The following is a 17,262-nucleotide window of genomic DNA, read 5'->3' as shown; positions in this document are numbered from 1 at the left end:
TATGACCCAGCAATCCCCCTCCTGGGACTGGGTGTTTACCCAAATGAAACAAAAACTCATGTTCCTACAAAAACCTGTACACAAATATTCATAGCATTTGTTTGTAATAGCCCCAAACTGGAAACAACCTACACGTCCCTGTGATTGGATAAACACTCACTTATCCTGCACACCATGGAATACTACTCAGCAACATTATGGAAGAAACTCTTGATTCACACACAACTTGGATGGATCTGAAGGGCACTATGCTATCAAAACAGTTAATCTCAATAGGTACACACTGTGAAATCCTATTTATATGACAATCTTGAAAAGACAAAATGATAGCCACAGAGAACAGATCAGTGGACACCAGGCAGGAGTTCTGGGTTGATGAAACGTGTGACTATATGGGGCAGCACGAGGGAGTTTTCCCCAGGTGGTGGGACCATTCTGGTCCTGACTGTGGTAGTAGTTTCATGAATCTATATATGCATATGAACGTGTGTGCATACACACGCATACATACAACAATTTTATACAATTAAGTAAAATTAAGATAAGTTAAATGAAAGAACCATTAAAAACGAGAATATTTCCCATCAAGCCAAAGTCCAGTCCCTTGTGTATCCCCAGAGACCACCCCACTCATGCTACTGGGGTCTAGCATCATTTTGAGGTTTGATTTGCATAGCTGGTTTTTTGAAGGACCCACCAGTCTGTATTTTGTTTCTTCTCTGGCCACTATGTTCTTCTGCCTGGAGACCGTTTTCATTCTTTAGTTAATTAACAACAACAAAAGAAAGACATCTAAATGAAAACATGAGACAAAAGATGAATAATCCACCCACCCTCAGCAGAAGAGCCCATCCCACCGAAGAAACATGTGTACCTTTGTAGACATCACCGGCAGATCATCCCCGCCCTTGAACTCACCTGTGTGAGTTTCTATCTCTGACCTGCTATGGCTGAGGGGGAAAAAAGAGTTATTAATTGTCTTGTTTTAGGCTTGCAGGAGGAAATATCTTTTTTGTTTATTTCTTTATTTGAGAGGGGAGAGGAGAGACTGAGAGAAAGGGAGAGAGTAAATCCCAAGCAGGCTCCATGCTCTGCACGTGGAGCCCTACTTAGGGCTCAATCTCACGACCAGGAGATCACGACCTGAGCCAAAACCAAGAGTCAGACACTTAACCGACTGAGCCACCCAGGCACCCTAGAAATATATTTTCAAGTATCTTTTTGTAAAACTTTTTATCGTGGAAAACTTCAAACACACACCATGTGGCAGGATGAATAATGACTCCACCAACCCCCTTGGCCCCACCAAATGTCCATGTCCTCATCCTTGGGACCTGGGAATGTTACCATAGGTGGCAAAAGGGACTTTGCAGGTGATTAAGTATGGAATGTGAGCAGAGGAGATTATCCTGGACTATCTGAGTGGATTCTAAATGTAATCACAAGTGTACTTAAAAGAGGGAGGCAGAAGGAGGTTTAACAACAGGAGACAGGGCAGTGGCCTGTGCACAGAGGTAGTGAAAATGGAGGAACGGCCATAAAACAAAGAATGTGGATGTGTCTAGAAGCTGAGAAAAGTCCAGGGAACAGACTGTCCCTGGAGAGCCTTCAGAAGGAATGAGCCTTGGCCAACTCTAACTTTAGCCCAGAGAAACTGACTCTGGCCTCCAGAGCTGTGAGAGGAATCTGTGTTGTTTTCAGCCGCTAAGTTTGTCATGATTTGTTACAGCAGCCATAGGAAATCAATACACACTGCATACACCAACGTAGAGAGGACAATGAACCCAGGGTTGTGTTAGGAATTTTGTGGGTCCTAAGAATTTCTGCCCCATAAAAATCATATCAAAGTTATATTCATGAGCTTCCACAAAATAGTAAAAGTTATATTTTATGACCATTTGGTATAAAGATGAATATATTCCAGGCTGGAATAGTTGCTATGTTCATTTTGTGTATGTGTCAGCTTTTAAAGGAAATTAAAACATTATCATGAGAAACCCCTTTCTCCAAAAAGTTTCATGGGCTCTGGGCATTATATTTCTGGCACATGATGGATAAGTCAGCCCCAGATGGGCCACAAGTGCCTGACACATAGCCAGATGTGTTGATGGAAATCCCTTTTCTATCCTGAATTCTCCCCTTGGAAATCACACACATACTCACACCCCATCTCCATGCACTGCAATTAGGGTCTGGGCTTCAAGGACTTTTTTGTTTTCCCCCAACTGTATCTATAACATCTTTTTCTTTTTAATTTTTAATTGATATAACTGATGTGTAACATCAATTAATATGTGTCAGGTGTACAACATAATGATTCAATATATGTATATATTGCAAAATGATCAACTACAATAAGTCCAGTTAACATCCATCACCACACAGTTACCATTTTTTTTCTTGTGATGAGGACTTTTAAGATTTACTCTTAGCAACTTTTAAATCTACAATATATTATCAACTATAATCTCCAATCCGTATGTTACAGCCCCAGGAATTACCTTTTTTATAACTGGAAGTTTGTACCTTTTGACCCCTTCATCTATTTTGTACCACCCCCACCCCTGGCAAGTCTTTTTTAGACATAAACCCAGCTCTGCTGCCTCAACTAACGCCATTAACAATAATCCGTCAACAGCAGTAAATAGCTGGTTGGCATTCACATATCCCATTGTTCTTATTTTCTTTTTCTTGGCTGGTTAGATGACAGATGTGGGCCCTCACATCTCACTCACTGCCCAACACTGTCCCTGGAACGACCAGACCCCAGGGCCAACAGGACTTTGGGGACATTTTTGCGTTTGGAGATATAGAGAAGGCCCAGAAATATCCCATTTTTTGTGCCTGGCCCAGGTCTGTATATCTGCAGACATCTCTGCATGGCAACCTAAGATTCCAAGCCAGGCGGACTAATATGCCCTAGCACGCCCCCACCAGCGCGCCCGCGCACACACACGCATCCTGGGCTTTCTCTCTCACTTAACCCCTCCACCATCCATGGTCATGGCCTCGGCCACTGAGGAGGCAGGACTGGCAGCAGCTGAAGGTCTCAGGTGGTTGGAGTACCAGGAAGAAGAGGGAGAGGAACTCCTGCCTACTCCCTTGCAGATGGCAGCCTCTCTGGTGACTGTTATAGAATTTAATAAATGTTGTTTTATAATCAAAACTAGTATTTAGCAAGAGACAGAAAATCAATAATTCAGCCAAACACATTATCCATATATTCTCAGCCTGAAAGTGAAGAATCTTATACCTTAATTCCCTCCCACTGCACCCTGTCCTCAGCTCCCTCCCTCCGTGAGTCTCCAGCACCTATCAGTCCCGTCTGGGCCTCTGGGAAGCCTTAGAACCCTGCACCTGCACTCCAGCACCCTGGGAGGGTAGGTTGAGAGAAGCAGAAAGCAGAGACCAACCAAAGACAGGCCTTTCCAACATGGGCTTGACCTCCTGCCTGCTTCTCACTTCTTGTTGGTCCCAATGCACTTTCTCGAATATTGTTCATTTGTATTGAGGGATATCACTGTGCTCTTTCTCTAGCCACAAAGCCTGAATGACCCAGCCACTACAGTGGAAGTTTGCAAAGCCCTTGCCAGGTGCCTAGCTCTGAGCAAGTTGCGCAGATATCCCCTTTGAGACCCAGAGAGGAAAAGCTCCCAGGGCCATACAGCAAGTGGAGCCAGAGCCTGGATGAAAGTTTCAGATTCTCACTATTCAGTGGCAAGCACTGATATCACTTTGTGTGGGATCTGTGTACTCATTGGCGGGATGGGTGACAGGAGTGCTTTGGTGACAGATGAGACCTAGAGCCCCACTGCTGCTCACCACCATCGGGGCGGGGGGGGGGGGGGGCGCTTGTTCTCAGGGACAGTGCAGCTGTGAGGAACAGTTCAGAACCCCATAAGTGATATTGACCTGACTCCATACATAGGACTCTGCTTAATGCCACCTTGTTGCCATGAAATTGTCAATGGTTTTCAAGTGAGGGTGTATTAGGTAGGGTTTTCCACAGAAACAAAACCAGAAGGATTTATATAGACATAAAGAGAGATTTACTGTTGCTTCTTGGACTTTTGGCGAAGATCAAGTGCAGAGAGATTTACTATAAGGAACTGGCTCACACGATTACGGAGGCCAAGAAGTCCCTGATCTTCTGGTGGGGATTCCACCTCAAGTCCAAAGGTCTGAGGACCAGAGGAGTCCCAGTCTGAGTCCAAAGGCCAATAATCAAGGTGGGGTCCAATATCTGAGGGCAGAAGGCGGCTGTCCCAGCTCAAGCAGAGAGCATAAAGGCACCCTTCTGCCTTCGTGTTCAACTTGGGCCCTCAAAGGATTGGGTGATGTTCACCCACATTGGTGAGGATGACCTTTACTCAGACTACTAGTATAAATGCTGGTCTTCCCTGGAGACATCCCCACAGATACCAGGAATGATGTTTTACCAGCGATCAGGTCATCCCTTAGCCTAGTCACATTGACATAGAACTGGACACATAGAACACATCACAAAGGAGCCTTGTATTTCCATTTTGCAAGGTGGGGGGGGGGGGAGTGTGTCTCAAATTATGTCCTAGTAACAGCCCTCTGGGAATGTGCATTTGGGATGTTAAAATTAAATAAAAAAGGAAACCAGATCTGAACATTCCCTGAGCAGACAAAGCCACTTAAAGCCACAGTAAGTGAAACTTAATTTAGTGTGTTTTGCAAAACAAGTGAATTATAATCTGGGCCACCTTGTGCAAATGCCTCTGGCGGTTATTAAAGAAACTTAGGTCATCTTCCTAAACGCAGTGTAAGATAATCACTTTGAGTCAACCCCTGCCACTGGAAAACCCCAGTATTACCTATTACAAAGGTAATAACTGTCACCAAAAAAGTTAAAATGCCTTCCTCACTTTCACTGTATAAGCCTCCAAACTTCCTATCAATCTTGGATTTGAAAGCTCTCAGTTCACAGACTATTCCTATACGCACAATAAACTGTTACTAACTACTATTTATTGGTTTGGTGGCTTTTTTTTTTTTTTTGGCACCTTTTTTGGGGGGAGGCAGTGGCTTTAGTTTCGCTATTCCTGGATTTTTGAAAGGAGGCAATGGTGTCTGTCCCTCTGCTGTAGTGGCACTGGGTGGATGGCTCTCTGGTGGCTGCTCCAAGCGGTGGGTGGCATGGGGCAGTTGCTGAATGGGACTGTGTTTGCCATTCCAGGCATCGGAGCTGGGGCTCCCCCAGGAGGGCGAGTGGCTGCAGCCTGCCCAGCCCCAGCGGAGTCCCCACACCAGGGCGGGGGCCGAGGCATCCTGCACCCTGGGCTCACTCGGTGAGTGTTTGGGTCCTACAGCAATCCTGAGGACTGGGGCCTGGCAAGGGTTAGACTTTGCTGATGGCAGTGTTGGGGGTGGGGGGGAGCTTTGGTGATTAACTCTATACCTCCTCCAGATTGTGCACACCAACAGTGGGGACTGATATTGGCAACCCCTGCCCCAACAGCTACTCAAACGTTTCCACCCCTTGACCAGGGCTTCAGCCTCCCAGCATGAAGGCAGACAGACTGAGGATGCTGCAGCATGAGGTCCCTTCAGCAGCCTGCCCAGGTGAGGACAAGGGGGCCCCGGGGCTGTGGGATCTGCCCCCAACCCCACGTGCCCCTTTATCTTAAGCAAGGGAAAGATGGAGAACAAGAAAGCTCTACTGAGTACCAGCAGCTGGCTGCCTGCCCTTCTCTGCAGCCCTTGGGGGGCAGGGGCGGGGAGGCAGTGTGGCCTCCAGCCTCTGTCCCTTCACTAACAACCCTTTTCCCTTACCCTCCCCAGGCCTGGGCTGCTTGCCTGTGAAGCCTAGTGTCTGGGATGAGCCTCCCTGTGGGCAGGTCCGGGACAGAGCCCTGGAAAACAGGCACTGTCTCCCCAGGCTGGCCCAGGACACTCCCCAGGCCGAAGGGAGTGCCTGGCAGGCAGGGGCTGCCCCCAGGGACACTATGCTTCAGGGCACTGGGGGCCAAGGGCCTGCTCCAGAGAAGCCCCTGCACCCGCGCCCTCAGCCCAGCCTGGTTGCAGACCTCACCCTCCCAAGTGCTCAGAGCAGTAGTCCCCAAAAGGGACTTGGGGACCGTGATGCCAGCAGCACCCACCTGCCCTTACTGAAAGACACCAAAGCCTCCCCCGAAGAGTCAGGGCGGCCGGCTGTTGCCCCCTCCTCCGGGAGCTCAGCGGCGCCGCCAGTCCCTCCAGGGACGCGGCCCTTCGCGTGCGCCGAATGCGGGGAGGTCTTCACCTGGGTCACCCACTTCATGGAGCACCAAAAGCGCCACCTGGAAGAGGGGCCCTTCTCGTGTCCCGAGTGCGGCAAAACCTTCCTGCACGCCTCTGTCCTGGGGGAGCATCGGAAGATCCACCTGCTGGAGCCGCTGCCCAAGAGGCCCCGCCGGAGCGGCGGCGAGGAGCCAGGAGAGGCCGACCCCCAGGAAGCGGCAGGGCAGGCCCAGGACTCGGATGGAGGCCGGCGCGGTGAGCCCTCCGGCCGCGGGGAGCCCTCGGGTCTCGGGGAGCCCTCCGGCCGCGGGGAGCCATCCGGTCTCGAGGAGCCCTCCGGTCTCGGGGAGCCCTCCGCCCGCGGGGAGCCTTCCGGCCGCCGGGAGCCTTCGGGCCGCCGCGAGACCTCAGGCCGCCGCGAGCCCTCGGGCCGCCGCGAGCCCTCCGGTCGCGAGCGGCCCTTCGAGTGCGGCGTCTGCGGGAAGGCCTTCCCCTGGATGGTCCACCTCCTCGACCACCAGAAGCTGCACGCCACGCAGTGAGCGGACGTGCGTCCCGGGTGACAGCGACCCCCCGGCGGGCTCGTCCCGCGGGGCGACCCGGGACCCACCGCGTCCCCCCCCTCCCCGGTGACAGCGACCCTCGGTGGGCTCATCCTGCGGGGCGACCCGGGACCCGCTTCCCTGCCGCCGTGTCCCCCGGATGACAGCGACCCTCGCGGACTCGTCCTGCGGGGCGACCCGGGACCCGCCGCGTCTCTGGGTGTCGCCGCGCCTGCCTCTTACCCCGAGTGACAGCGACCTTCGGCGGACTCGTCCTGCGGGGCGACCCGGGAGCCGCCGCCCCGTTCTCCAGGTAACAGCGACCTTCGGCGGACACATACTGCGGGGCGACCCCAGAACCGGGCGCGCCTGCCGCTTACCCCGAGTGACAGCAATCACCGAAGGGCTAGTCCTGCGGAGCGACCCGGGACCCGCCACCCCCGCCGCCGCGTTCCCCGGGTGACAGCGACCCCTGGCGGACTCATCCTGCAGGCGACTCGGGACACGCCACGTCTCTGGGTGTCGCCGCGCCTGCCGCTTACCCCGAGTGACAGCGACCCACGAAGGGCTCGTCCTGCGGGGCGACCCGGAACCTACCGCGTCTCCCGGGTGTCGCTGCGCCTGCCGCTTACCCCGGGTGACAACGAACCTCTGCGAACTCGTCCAGCGGAGTGACCTGGGACCCGCCATCCCCGCCGCCGCGTCCCCCGGGTGACAGCGACCCCTGGCGGACTCATCCTGCAGGCAACCCAGGAACCACCGCGTGTCTGGGTGTCGCCGCGCCTGCCCCGTTCCCCGGGTGACAGCGACCCCGGGTGTTCGTCCTGCGGGGTGACCTGGGACCCACCGCGTCTCCCGGGTGTCGCCGCGCCTACCGCTTACCCCGGGTGACAGCGACCCTCTGCGAACTCGTCCAGCGGAGGGACCTGGGACCCGCCATCCCCGCCGCCGCGTCCCCCGGGTGACAGCGACCCCTGGCGGACGCGTCCAGCAGGCAACCCAGGACCCGCCGCATCTCTGGGTGTCGCCGCGCCTGCCCCGTTCCCCAGGTGACAGTGGCCCCCGGGTGTTCGTCCTGCGGGACGACCCGGGACCCACCGCATCCCCCAGGCGTCCCCGCACCTGCCGCTTAACCCGAGTGACAGCGACCCACGAAGGGCTCGTCCTGTGGGGCGACCCGCGACCCACCGCGTCTCCCGGGTGTCGCCGCGCCTGCCGCTTACCCTGGGTGACAACGACCCTCTGCGAACTAGTCCAGCGGAGCGACCCAGTACCTGCCACCCCCGCCGCCGCATCCCTCGGGTAACAGCGACCTCCGGTGGACTCGTCCTACAGGTCACCCGGGACCCGCCGCGTCTCTGGGTGTTGCCGCGCCTGCCGCTTACCCCAGGTGACAGTGACCCCCCCCCCGGGGGGCTCGTCCTGTGGGACGACAGGACACCCACCTTATCTCCCGGGTGTCGCCGCGCCTACCGCTTACCTAACCGAATGACAGCGACCACCGAAGGGCTCGTCTAGCTGAACAACCTGGGACCAGCCACCCCCGCCACCTCGTTCCCCGGGCGACAGCGACCCCTGGCGGACTCATCCTGCAGGCGACCCGGGACCCGCCGCTTGTCTGGGTGTCGCCACGCCTGCCGCGTTCCTTGGGCGACAGCGACCCCCAGCGCCGCGCTCAGCTGGGCAGTCCGCCGTCTGTGTTCCGCAGGCGACAGAAGAGGAGCTTCGCCAGCGCCAGTTCCAGGAGCTTTTCCGGGGGGCGCCCTTCACCTGCCGGCCCTCCTGCACTCCCGGGAAGGCCACCTCCTGCCCTCACAGACCCTGGGAGCCTGGCACAAACGCAGGGCTCTTCTATGTGGTCTTTCCCTTTCCTCTTCTTCTTTTTTTTTTTTGTCCCAGCCCACCTTTTCCTTTTTCACTCTTTTTTTTATGATAAAGTACACACAACTTAAAACGTGCCATTTTAACTACCCATAATGCACAATTCGATGGCATTAAGTACATGCATAGGGTCGTGCAACCCATGTATTCTGGCACATTTTCATCACTCCCAAAATGGGTTCCCCGTACCCACTAGCAGTCACTTCCCACCTCCACTAGCAGTCACTTCCCACCTCCCCTCTCTCAGCCCTTGACACCTACTAATCTGCTTGCTTTCTGGAAGATTTTAGGCAGGATTTTTAGGACTGACCAAAACTGACCTGCACACGTTTCCGTTTGACTCACAGAATGACCTTTGTGTTTTTGGTTTTTTTTTTAAAGATAAATGCAAACATTTTTCAAACCACAGATGTCACATAAAAATCTGGCATTATGGTCACCCTGGATCTCCCCAGAGCAGGTGTTGGATCACCCAGGTGCCTCAGTTCACCCCACCACTGCTGGGGATGGCCCACGTGCATCTGGATTCAGCTTGACATCCATCCCTACCCCTTCATCGCTGGGCACCGCTTGCCCCCACGCCAACAAAAGCCTTACAAGTGTCTTTTTTTTTTAACTTGGATAGTGTTGGATTGACTCTGACCCCACATAAGCAGAGACCTTCTCCTTTTAATCATCCATAAGTCGCCTTTCAACTGGAAAACTCTTCTGGACCTGCCCCGCCCAGCCCTCTGCTGCTTCTCGACCAAGCTGCCTCCTTCCTGCACCCATCCATAGCCTGTGTCCCCTGGCACCTTCCCGGGCCATGCAGGTCCCTCTGCTGCCTTCACGCTATTTGCTGCACTTGCCTTCTTGGAGCTCTCTCTAGCTGGGCCTCCGGACCTTGTTCTTGCCTCGCTACAGCATCCTGGCTTATCCTCACTGAGGGCTTCCGGCTCTACTCCATGCCTTAATTTCTTGTGAGCTTCAGCTCCCTTCCCAAGCACCTTCTTTCTCATCCTGCTGAGGCGGAGTTTCTTCTTCGAAGCTCAGGTGGCAAGGTGGGGGAGAGGGTCTTGACCCCACAGTCAGCCTGAGTCTTCAGGTACAGCACACACGATGGACAGGATTATCCAGTGTCCCCACTGGTTGGTGACCAGGAGTTTATTCCAATGCAGTTTCCATTCCGATCCCCCTAAGTCAGAGGCATGTTCATAGCTCTCTGGGATGGAGCAGGATTGCAGGAGAGAGTGGGGGCTGCTGCCAGCAAGGCATCAGTCAGACCCCTAACTGCCATGCCCCCCACCCCCAGCCATCCTTGCGTGAATTCTCCGAAGATGTCTGCCTCGGCACCCCACGGACCAACTGCCCTCCAGTGACATCTGCCTGGTGTCCCTCAGTCCTCCACCTGAGCTTGTCCAAAGAACCCTAGTGCGAAAGAAAACCAACAGCCTCCCCTATGCCGTCTCTCCACCCTCCAAGGCCCCAGGCTTGCCCTGTTCCAGTTTCTCCTCTGCACTGAACTGTGCCCTCCTCCCTCTCTCTCTTCTATCGTCTTTTCTCCATCTTTGGATGACTGCAGCTGTGTCTAGGCGAACTCTGCCTCCAGTCCACTCCCCTCCATCCCATCCAATACCCACAGCCAGCAAGATCCTTCTGAAACAGACACGCTGAGATGACATAAAGCCCAGCAGACCAGTTCCCTCGAATCTCTTCCCACGTCAGTAGCTCTTGGCACGGGGGTGGTGGAGGCTGGCCTCCTGTGCCCACTCAGTTCCTGCTTGTCTCCACAATGACTCCTATGCTGGGCCTCCTCACCTCCTCGAGGGATGCCTCCTCTGCTTAGAAAAGTCTTCACTGCAGCATTTTACCAGCACTGGCCCAGAGCAGCCCTTCGTGAGTGAGAATGGGTGACTGGTAACCAAACGAGTATGTGAGCTGCAGCCGCTGCCAAGACCCCACCGCAGGGCTGCAGTAATCAGCCAAGGAAGCCTTACCTGGACCTCTGAGGAGGGGAGCTGGCAGCACCATGGAAGGCTCCCCTCAACACCCTCTGCCTTGGCTGACAGGGGCAAGGATGTGGCCCAGGGCCCTGGGCCTGGAGAGTCACTCCTCCGAATCCCGATTCACCAAAGCCGCCAAACTGAGTTAATTGCCCGGCCTGCCTAGTCCCAAGATGCTGCTCAAGCTGTAGTGAGATAGAGCACTGGCCCCTCTCTTCTCTTTCTCCTCACTCCTTGCATGCTTGGCTCACCCTGTGCCTTCCTCTGCCAGCGTCCCCTGCAAGACCCCAACACGTGCCCACTAGGACGCTTCCCAGGCTCGTCTGTCCTCCAGCTCTTGTCACAGAGCATCTGCTGGGCCAGGCACTGGGTGCTGTGATGCAGCGCAAATCCTCATCATCTCACGCTCCAGGGAACCAGAGGAAAACAGACCACCCTCCTTCCCACTGAAGCCAGGACCTCTGGGAGGAGAAGAGGCCTGGGCACTGCTAGGTTCTGAGGCTCCCAAAATGACTTTTTGTTTAAAGGATGAAATATATCCACAAGGATAAACGCTGTAATATATTTAAATGTATATGTCAAACAATTTAACAAAATTAGAGTGTAATGAAGTTGTGCTATCCATAATGATTATAGAATTCCTTGAAAGCCACACTGATTTCTAATGCACCTGCTTCTGGTAGGGTCCTGTCACAGCCAGGTGAAGGCGACCCTGAGGTTAGAGGAAGTCAAGACTGGCCTGAGTGGTACCCAGCCACTGGTTACCAACACGGTCTGGAGTGGTGAGAGCATCACAGAGCTAGCCTTCAGATCATCCTGCTTAATGGACAGTGTTTTAAAACTCTTTGAATACCCTGTGAATCAAGAGATTTCACACAGAGATCCAAATTTTTGGCTTCTTTTGAGAAGTTCAGACCTGCGACACTCGGCTTACCTGTCCACGTGGCACCACTTGGCTGAGACCATCAGCATCCATCCCTTCAAACAGAGCCCAGCCCCTGCAGGCATTTGAGTTTGTGAAAGTTGGTTGGAAAAAAACAAGGATTAGAAGGCTAGAGGAAGGTAACAGGGTCAAGTCCCAAGGGAGGTACGTAGAGCAACGCGGCTCAGTATTAGGGCTGGGGTATGTCCCCGTGAGCAGGCAAGTCTGTGTGGCAGCATCACCAGCTCATCACCAGGACTCTGCCCAGACCTTTTTGAGAAAAAGATTTCATAATGGGAGTGTGTACACATACATACCTTTTGAGCCAGTAAAAGGAAGGCGGGGCGGGGGGGGGGAGTAGAGTACATATTTTGTGGAAGAAAAAAGAAAAAAAAATAAGTATCTCTTTGAATTTGGGTTTGCAGGTGAGGGAACTGATAATTGACATCTTATGTATATTTTAAAGCCTTCAAACTGTAGTAGAGAGAAGAGCAGGTGGGCTTTCAGTATGACAATCACAAATGTGGGCCTTTTATAGTCTTTGAATGTACAAGACACTTTAAAGAAAAGCCAATAAGCTTGTCTTTGCCTTGTTTACATCAGTGCATTCTGATTTTGAGCCATCCATTATATATTTTTTTTTTTTTGTAACAACCAGTTTTAGGGCTTATGAAATGTAAGGTCTTTCATTCATGTTGAGAATCAGCCTAATCTTTTCAAGTGTCTTTGTGTGTAAAAAATGTACCCAGCTAGGTTCTTCCCTAACATGAGAATTCTTACTGTCTTCTCTGCTGTTTTCAGAGTCAGAGTTCTTTCAAAGAAAAAAACGCCCTTAAAACTTGTTCTTCGCTTCAAATTCAGCATGCAAACCCTGACTTGAATAAATCAGCCTTTCTTAAAAAGGCAAGTGCACATCGCTCAGCCTTGGTTAGATTCTTTCCACTCACTGCTCCAGGGACGGTCAATGTTCATCAGTGAAAGTAAGTCTGGCTTGAGTGGGGAATGGCGAGTGTGCACATCTTGTCCACTGGCACCTAGTCCACTGTGCGCTGCTGTACCCGGGGCTCAGCGCCTGGCAGGCCTTGGTCAATGTTCAGCAAATGACAAATTCGGTCAGCGAGGGCACATGGGCTTTGAATATTATGCTGCTGTTCAAATGCACACATTTGACAATGACGTGAAGCAATTTAAAAACATGTGCACCACGTGATGTTTCCTAGAACCCTGTACTAAGTACTGCAAAGCTGAGTCGGTGTGGCAAAATGTAAACGGCTCCTGTGTTTGGCATCTTAGTGGATGTTTCCGTTTTGTGTGTGTGTGTGTGTCATTGTTGTCTTGCATTTTGTTTATTTTTGGAAACACCGGTTGGTTTTACAACAATAAAGTTTACGGCACAATTTCCAATATGAAAGCAGTGTGTCGCTACTCCGAGGGGACTCACCTGGACGCTCACAATGCCTCCTCACTGGCCTCTCCGCCGCGGCCTTAGCGCGGCTGTGCCCCCGGTCCGGAGACTGCTCCCCAGGCTCTTCCCGCAGCCTTTGCTCAGCATCCCCGACCCCCCTGACCACTCTGTCTAAACTAGTCCCGGGCCAGTCCCCGCTGTAAGAGTGCGGGGGCGACGTTCGCGGGGCTCACGACACAGCCCGCACGGAGTGGACACTCGTGAGGGCGCCATAAGTACGGGCGTCGAAACTAGAACTCGGGTCCGGTCCCGCGCGACGACGGGTGGGGCAGAAGCGCACGGAACCTGCCCGTGGCCCTCTGGGAGTTGTAGTTCAGCGCCCGCCTGCGCAGGCGCAGTCCCGGCCAACGGCGGCCGTGGCATTTGTCCGGCCACCAGACAAGGGAATACGGCGTAGGAGAGCTTTGGGGCAGGGAGGCGAGACTAAGGCCGGCGGGGTCCGCGCGGCCGAACTCGGACTCCGAGCTCAGCAGCCAGGGCCCAGGGAGGAGGCCGGCCGAGCAAGGAAACGACCGGAAGTGCGCGCGCCACCCTCTGGGAGATGTAGTTGGGCGTCCGCCTGCGCAGGCGCAGACCCTGCTGGTGGCGGCTGCGGCCTTTGTCTTGCGGTCCGGCTGGTAAGTGGGACTGGGGTCGCTGGAACGGAGGAGGCCGAGACGGGAGGGCATCCAGGGGTCTTACCGCGTGCGTCTGCGTAGAGTCCCTTTTCCTGCTTTGGGCCCGGGGCGGGTCGCTTCGGGGGCGGTGGGGGCGGGACCGAGTGGGCGGGGCCCGGTTTGGGGGTGGGGGTGGGGGTGTCTCCGGGTCCGAGAGGAGGAGTTGGGGCCAGGGTGGGGACCTGGCTTTGGCAAAAGAGGTGGGACCCTCCGGCTTCGGGGTAACAATCAGAGATCCTAGCGGGCCCGATCCTTCAGAGACTGGAGCCAACCTGGCCTGCATCCCTCCCTTGCTTGGGTGGGATGTTCGGGGTTCGGAGGGTGGGGAAGGCTGAGGCCCCACTGTCACCTCTGGAGCTTCACCTTGCTGAGGGGCTTCTCAGGATGATGATGATGAGGGAGACCAAAAGCATAAGACTTTAATCCCAGCCGCCTGGGACCCAGAAAACAGACTCCTTATATTAAAATCTTATTGAGCACTGACTTCAAGGTAGGGACCATCCAGTCTCCTTTATTAATTCAGCGAGCACATGTTTAGATGCTCTAAGGGCGAGGTCCTAGCCTATATCCAAGAGCCCGCAACATTGTCTCGACCCCCAGAGTCTCCAGGGGAGTCAGGGAGTCAGGGAGATGATAAGAACCCCATCAACACATCACTGAACAAGATAACTGCCATCTTGGAAACTGCTGTGAAGACCACAGGGCACAAGTGGGATGAGACAGAATCAGAGTCATGAAGGAAAGGTTCAGAGAGACCAGGGAAATGCATACTGCCTTTGGCCTGAGTTTCATTTGGGGCACTGAGCCAGAGATGAGTTTGTGAACCACCATCAACAGGGCCTGCATGTCGAGCAAAGTAGATGCTCACTGAAGCAAGAGGCTTTCTTTCCAGCACCAGTAGTGTATACTTCTTGTGTTCACTTGTGCATCCTGCTGCCTGCCAGGCTCCATGTTCAGCCCGTTCCACACATTAATTCCTATAACCTCTGTTAGGTCACCACTCCCATTTTATGGGAGAGGAAAACTGAGGCACACAATGCCCAAAGACCCCATAACTGTCTAGCTTTCTGTCATGGTAACAGGAATAGTCATCACCCTATTGGGCAACTGGGGGTGTGCTCCTTGCCCGCCGTGGCCCTCACTTTTCCTATTTGTGAAGTGAAGTAGGAAAATTCGAGGTCATCTGTCAACAACGCCTGGAATAGCCCTGGGCACACAGTAGGTGCCGGGAAAATGCCAAGCTGAGGTTTCACTACTGTTGGGTTTGGCCCGGGTGCAGGGCTCCAGGCTCCCACAGCCACAGCCCCTCCTTCCCACACGCACATGCCAGGGTGTGGGGTTTCTGGCCACCACAGGCACTTGCCCGGTCTCTTGCCTCCCTTCTCTCCCCAGAACCGCCTGCAGAGGAGCTGGCTGTTCCTGGAAGAGGCCAGAGGAGGAGGGAATGACTGCTGGGCTCCTCACTGCCGGGGCCCCGGTGAGTACACCACCACCCTCACACTCAGGCCTCTCAGGTCCTGCCAGACTCATTCTGCTCTCAGGGCCTTCGCCCTTACTCTGCCCCCTGCCAGGAATGTGCTTTGTCCAGAGTCATCCTCTTGAGGTTCTCACACCTCACCGCCTCAGAGGGGATCTCCCTGAGTCCCTCAACTGCCCCGTTCTACTCTGGCAGACAGCATCCATCCCACTGATGTGTCTGGCACTTTCTCAACTCACTATCTCCATCCAGTCCCTTAGGCAACAGTTATTTAGCACCTGCCATGGACTAGGTGCCTCCCAGGCCCTGTTCTAGAAATTGCAGGTGCAAGAACAGACAAGAGGAGCAAATCTTCACCATCCCCATGGGGTCACAGTCCCTGTGAGGAACGTAAATGTGCCAAGTGACGTGCAGAGAAATGAGGTCCAGAAGAAGATGGGCTGGGCACCAGGCATTAACCAGCATAGCCCAGAAGGCCTCCCTGTGAAGTGGCCCCCAAACAGAGACCTGCAGGGGAAGGGGCAGTGAGGTCAAGGCCCACAGGAATCATGTTCCAGGCAGGGGAACAGCATGAGCAAAGGCCTAGAGGTGGAACCACGCCAAGCATTTCCATGAAGGGCAGGCACACACAGGTAATGGGAAGACGGCGAACAGAGTCTCCTAGGCCTCCTGTATGGGGCCTAGGGCCTTGGGAAGCAGTTCTGACCATTTTTGTCACACGCAAAGGCCCAGCGCACAGTAGGCACTCAGTGAACGGGTGGAACAGTAAAGGTGCCAAACCCTGTGGTCAGCGCTGGACACATTTCACCCTATTCTACCCCGACATCAGCCCCATGAGGTGGCAGTGAGGAAACAGGCACGGACACAAGTCACAACCCTGAGGCCCCGCTGCTGGGAGTGGCTGAGCCCGGCCTCAGACCCCCTGCCCCCAGTGGGGCCTCCAGTGCTCAGCACGTGTCTTGCTGCCTTCGTGGCCCTTGGAGACATCTGCACGGCTGCCCCAGAAGCGCCCCTCCCATTTTCACTGGAGCACTAACCCCTCCTGGGATTTGAGTTTTGGCCAGCTCCCTGACCCTGCAGCTAGCACACAGGTACCATGAGGCCAGGCGCGTGTCTCGTTTCCATGGCATCTGTGGTGCCCAGAACAGTGACCCTGTATTCAGTAAGTCTCTGCAGATAACCACTGAGACCTACTGAGTCTGGAAAATGTGGGGGAAATAGGGAAATTGGCAAAAGAAAATTAAAACTTCCAAGTCTTCCGGCATGCCTGTCTGCATGGTGGCTCACACACTGTGTGCCAGGCCTGGGGTAAATGCATCATGTCAATTCCTTCACTCCTTCCAACAGCCCTCTCAGGATGTCCTCACCAACTTACGGATGAAGGCAGGAAGGCACTGAGCACTTTAAAAGATATACCTGAGGGGCGCCTGGGTAGCTCAGTCGATTGAGTGTCCAACTTTGGCTCAGGTCATGATCTCGCGGTTCGTGGTTTCAAGCCCCATGTCGGGCTCTGTGCTGACAGCTCGGAGCCTGGAGCCTGCTTCGGATTCTGTGTCTCCCTCTCTCTCTGCCCCTCCCCCGCTCACACTCTGTCTTTTGCGCTCTCTCTCAAAAATAAGTAAACATTAAAGGATGTACCTGGGGTTGGAGTTTGAAGCCCTATCGTCTGGGTGCAGGGCCAGGTCTTGACAGTGCCACCCCCCACCCCAGATGCCTAGTTCATGCCCCACAGCTCCCTTCCTTTGGGAAGAGAAGCTTTAGCAGAGACAGATGCTGCCAGGTGGGCCAGGATCCAGTATTTGGGCACCCTGTGTCCCTCACCCCCCTCACATGGGGCAGTGATACGCGAAGGCCCTGGACTTTTCCTCTGCTCCCCGGCCATCCATAGCACGTGATTTGGTGAGATGGAAGCTACCTTTGTGGAGGATGTCTGCCCCTGACCCTCACGTCCCTTCAAGAAAGTCATCAATTCTCCATCCAGTCGTGGAAGAAACTGGCCTTGTGTGGGAATTTCAGAAAACCCGTGCAGGTGTGATCATGATGGGAAATGCCCCCAGAACTGCCCCACACCCCCAGAACCCACCATCAGCC

At 54.1% G+C, this 17,262-nt stretch overlaps 1 protein-coding gene across 1 annotated transcript in view; it reads left to right on the top strand.

The window, feature by feature from the left end:
* LOC122208785 overlaps nucleotides 1–17,262 on the top strand; it is a 35,265-nt gene that overhangs the window by 11,553 nt on the left and 6,450 nt on the right. The window contains 8 exon segments of the mRNA XM_042920223.1: nucleotides 5,204–5,315; nucleotides 5,515–5,589; nucleotides 5,809–6,784; nucleotides 7,281–7,499; nucleotides 8,042–8,178; nucleotides 8,358–8,521; nucleotides 13,737–13,894; nucleotides 15,087–15,171. Coding sequence (XP_042776157.1) covers nucleotides 5,204–5,315; nucleotides 5,515–5,589; nucleotides 5,809–6,784; nucleotides 7,281–7,499; nucleotides 8,042–8,178; nucleotides 8,358–8,521; nucleotides 13,737–13,894; nucleotides 15,087–15,171 — 1,926 coding nt within the window.

This window comes from Panthera leo, chromosome E2 (genome assembly GCF_018350215.1).
Source record: "Panthera leo isolate Ple1 chromosome E2, P.leo_Ple1_pat1.1, whole genome shotgun sequence".
Lineage (NCBI taxonomy): Eukaryota > Metazoa > Chordata > Mammalia > Carnivora > Felidae > Panthera > Panthera leo.
Note: the sequence above shows the minus strand (reverse complement) of the source record. Positions and strands in the feature narration are given on the sequence as shown.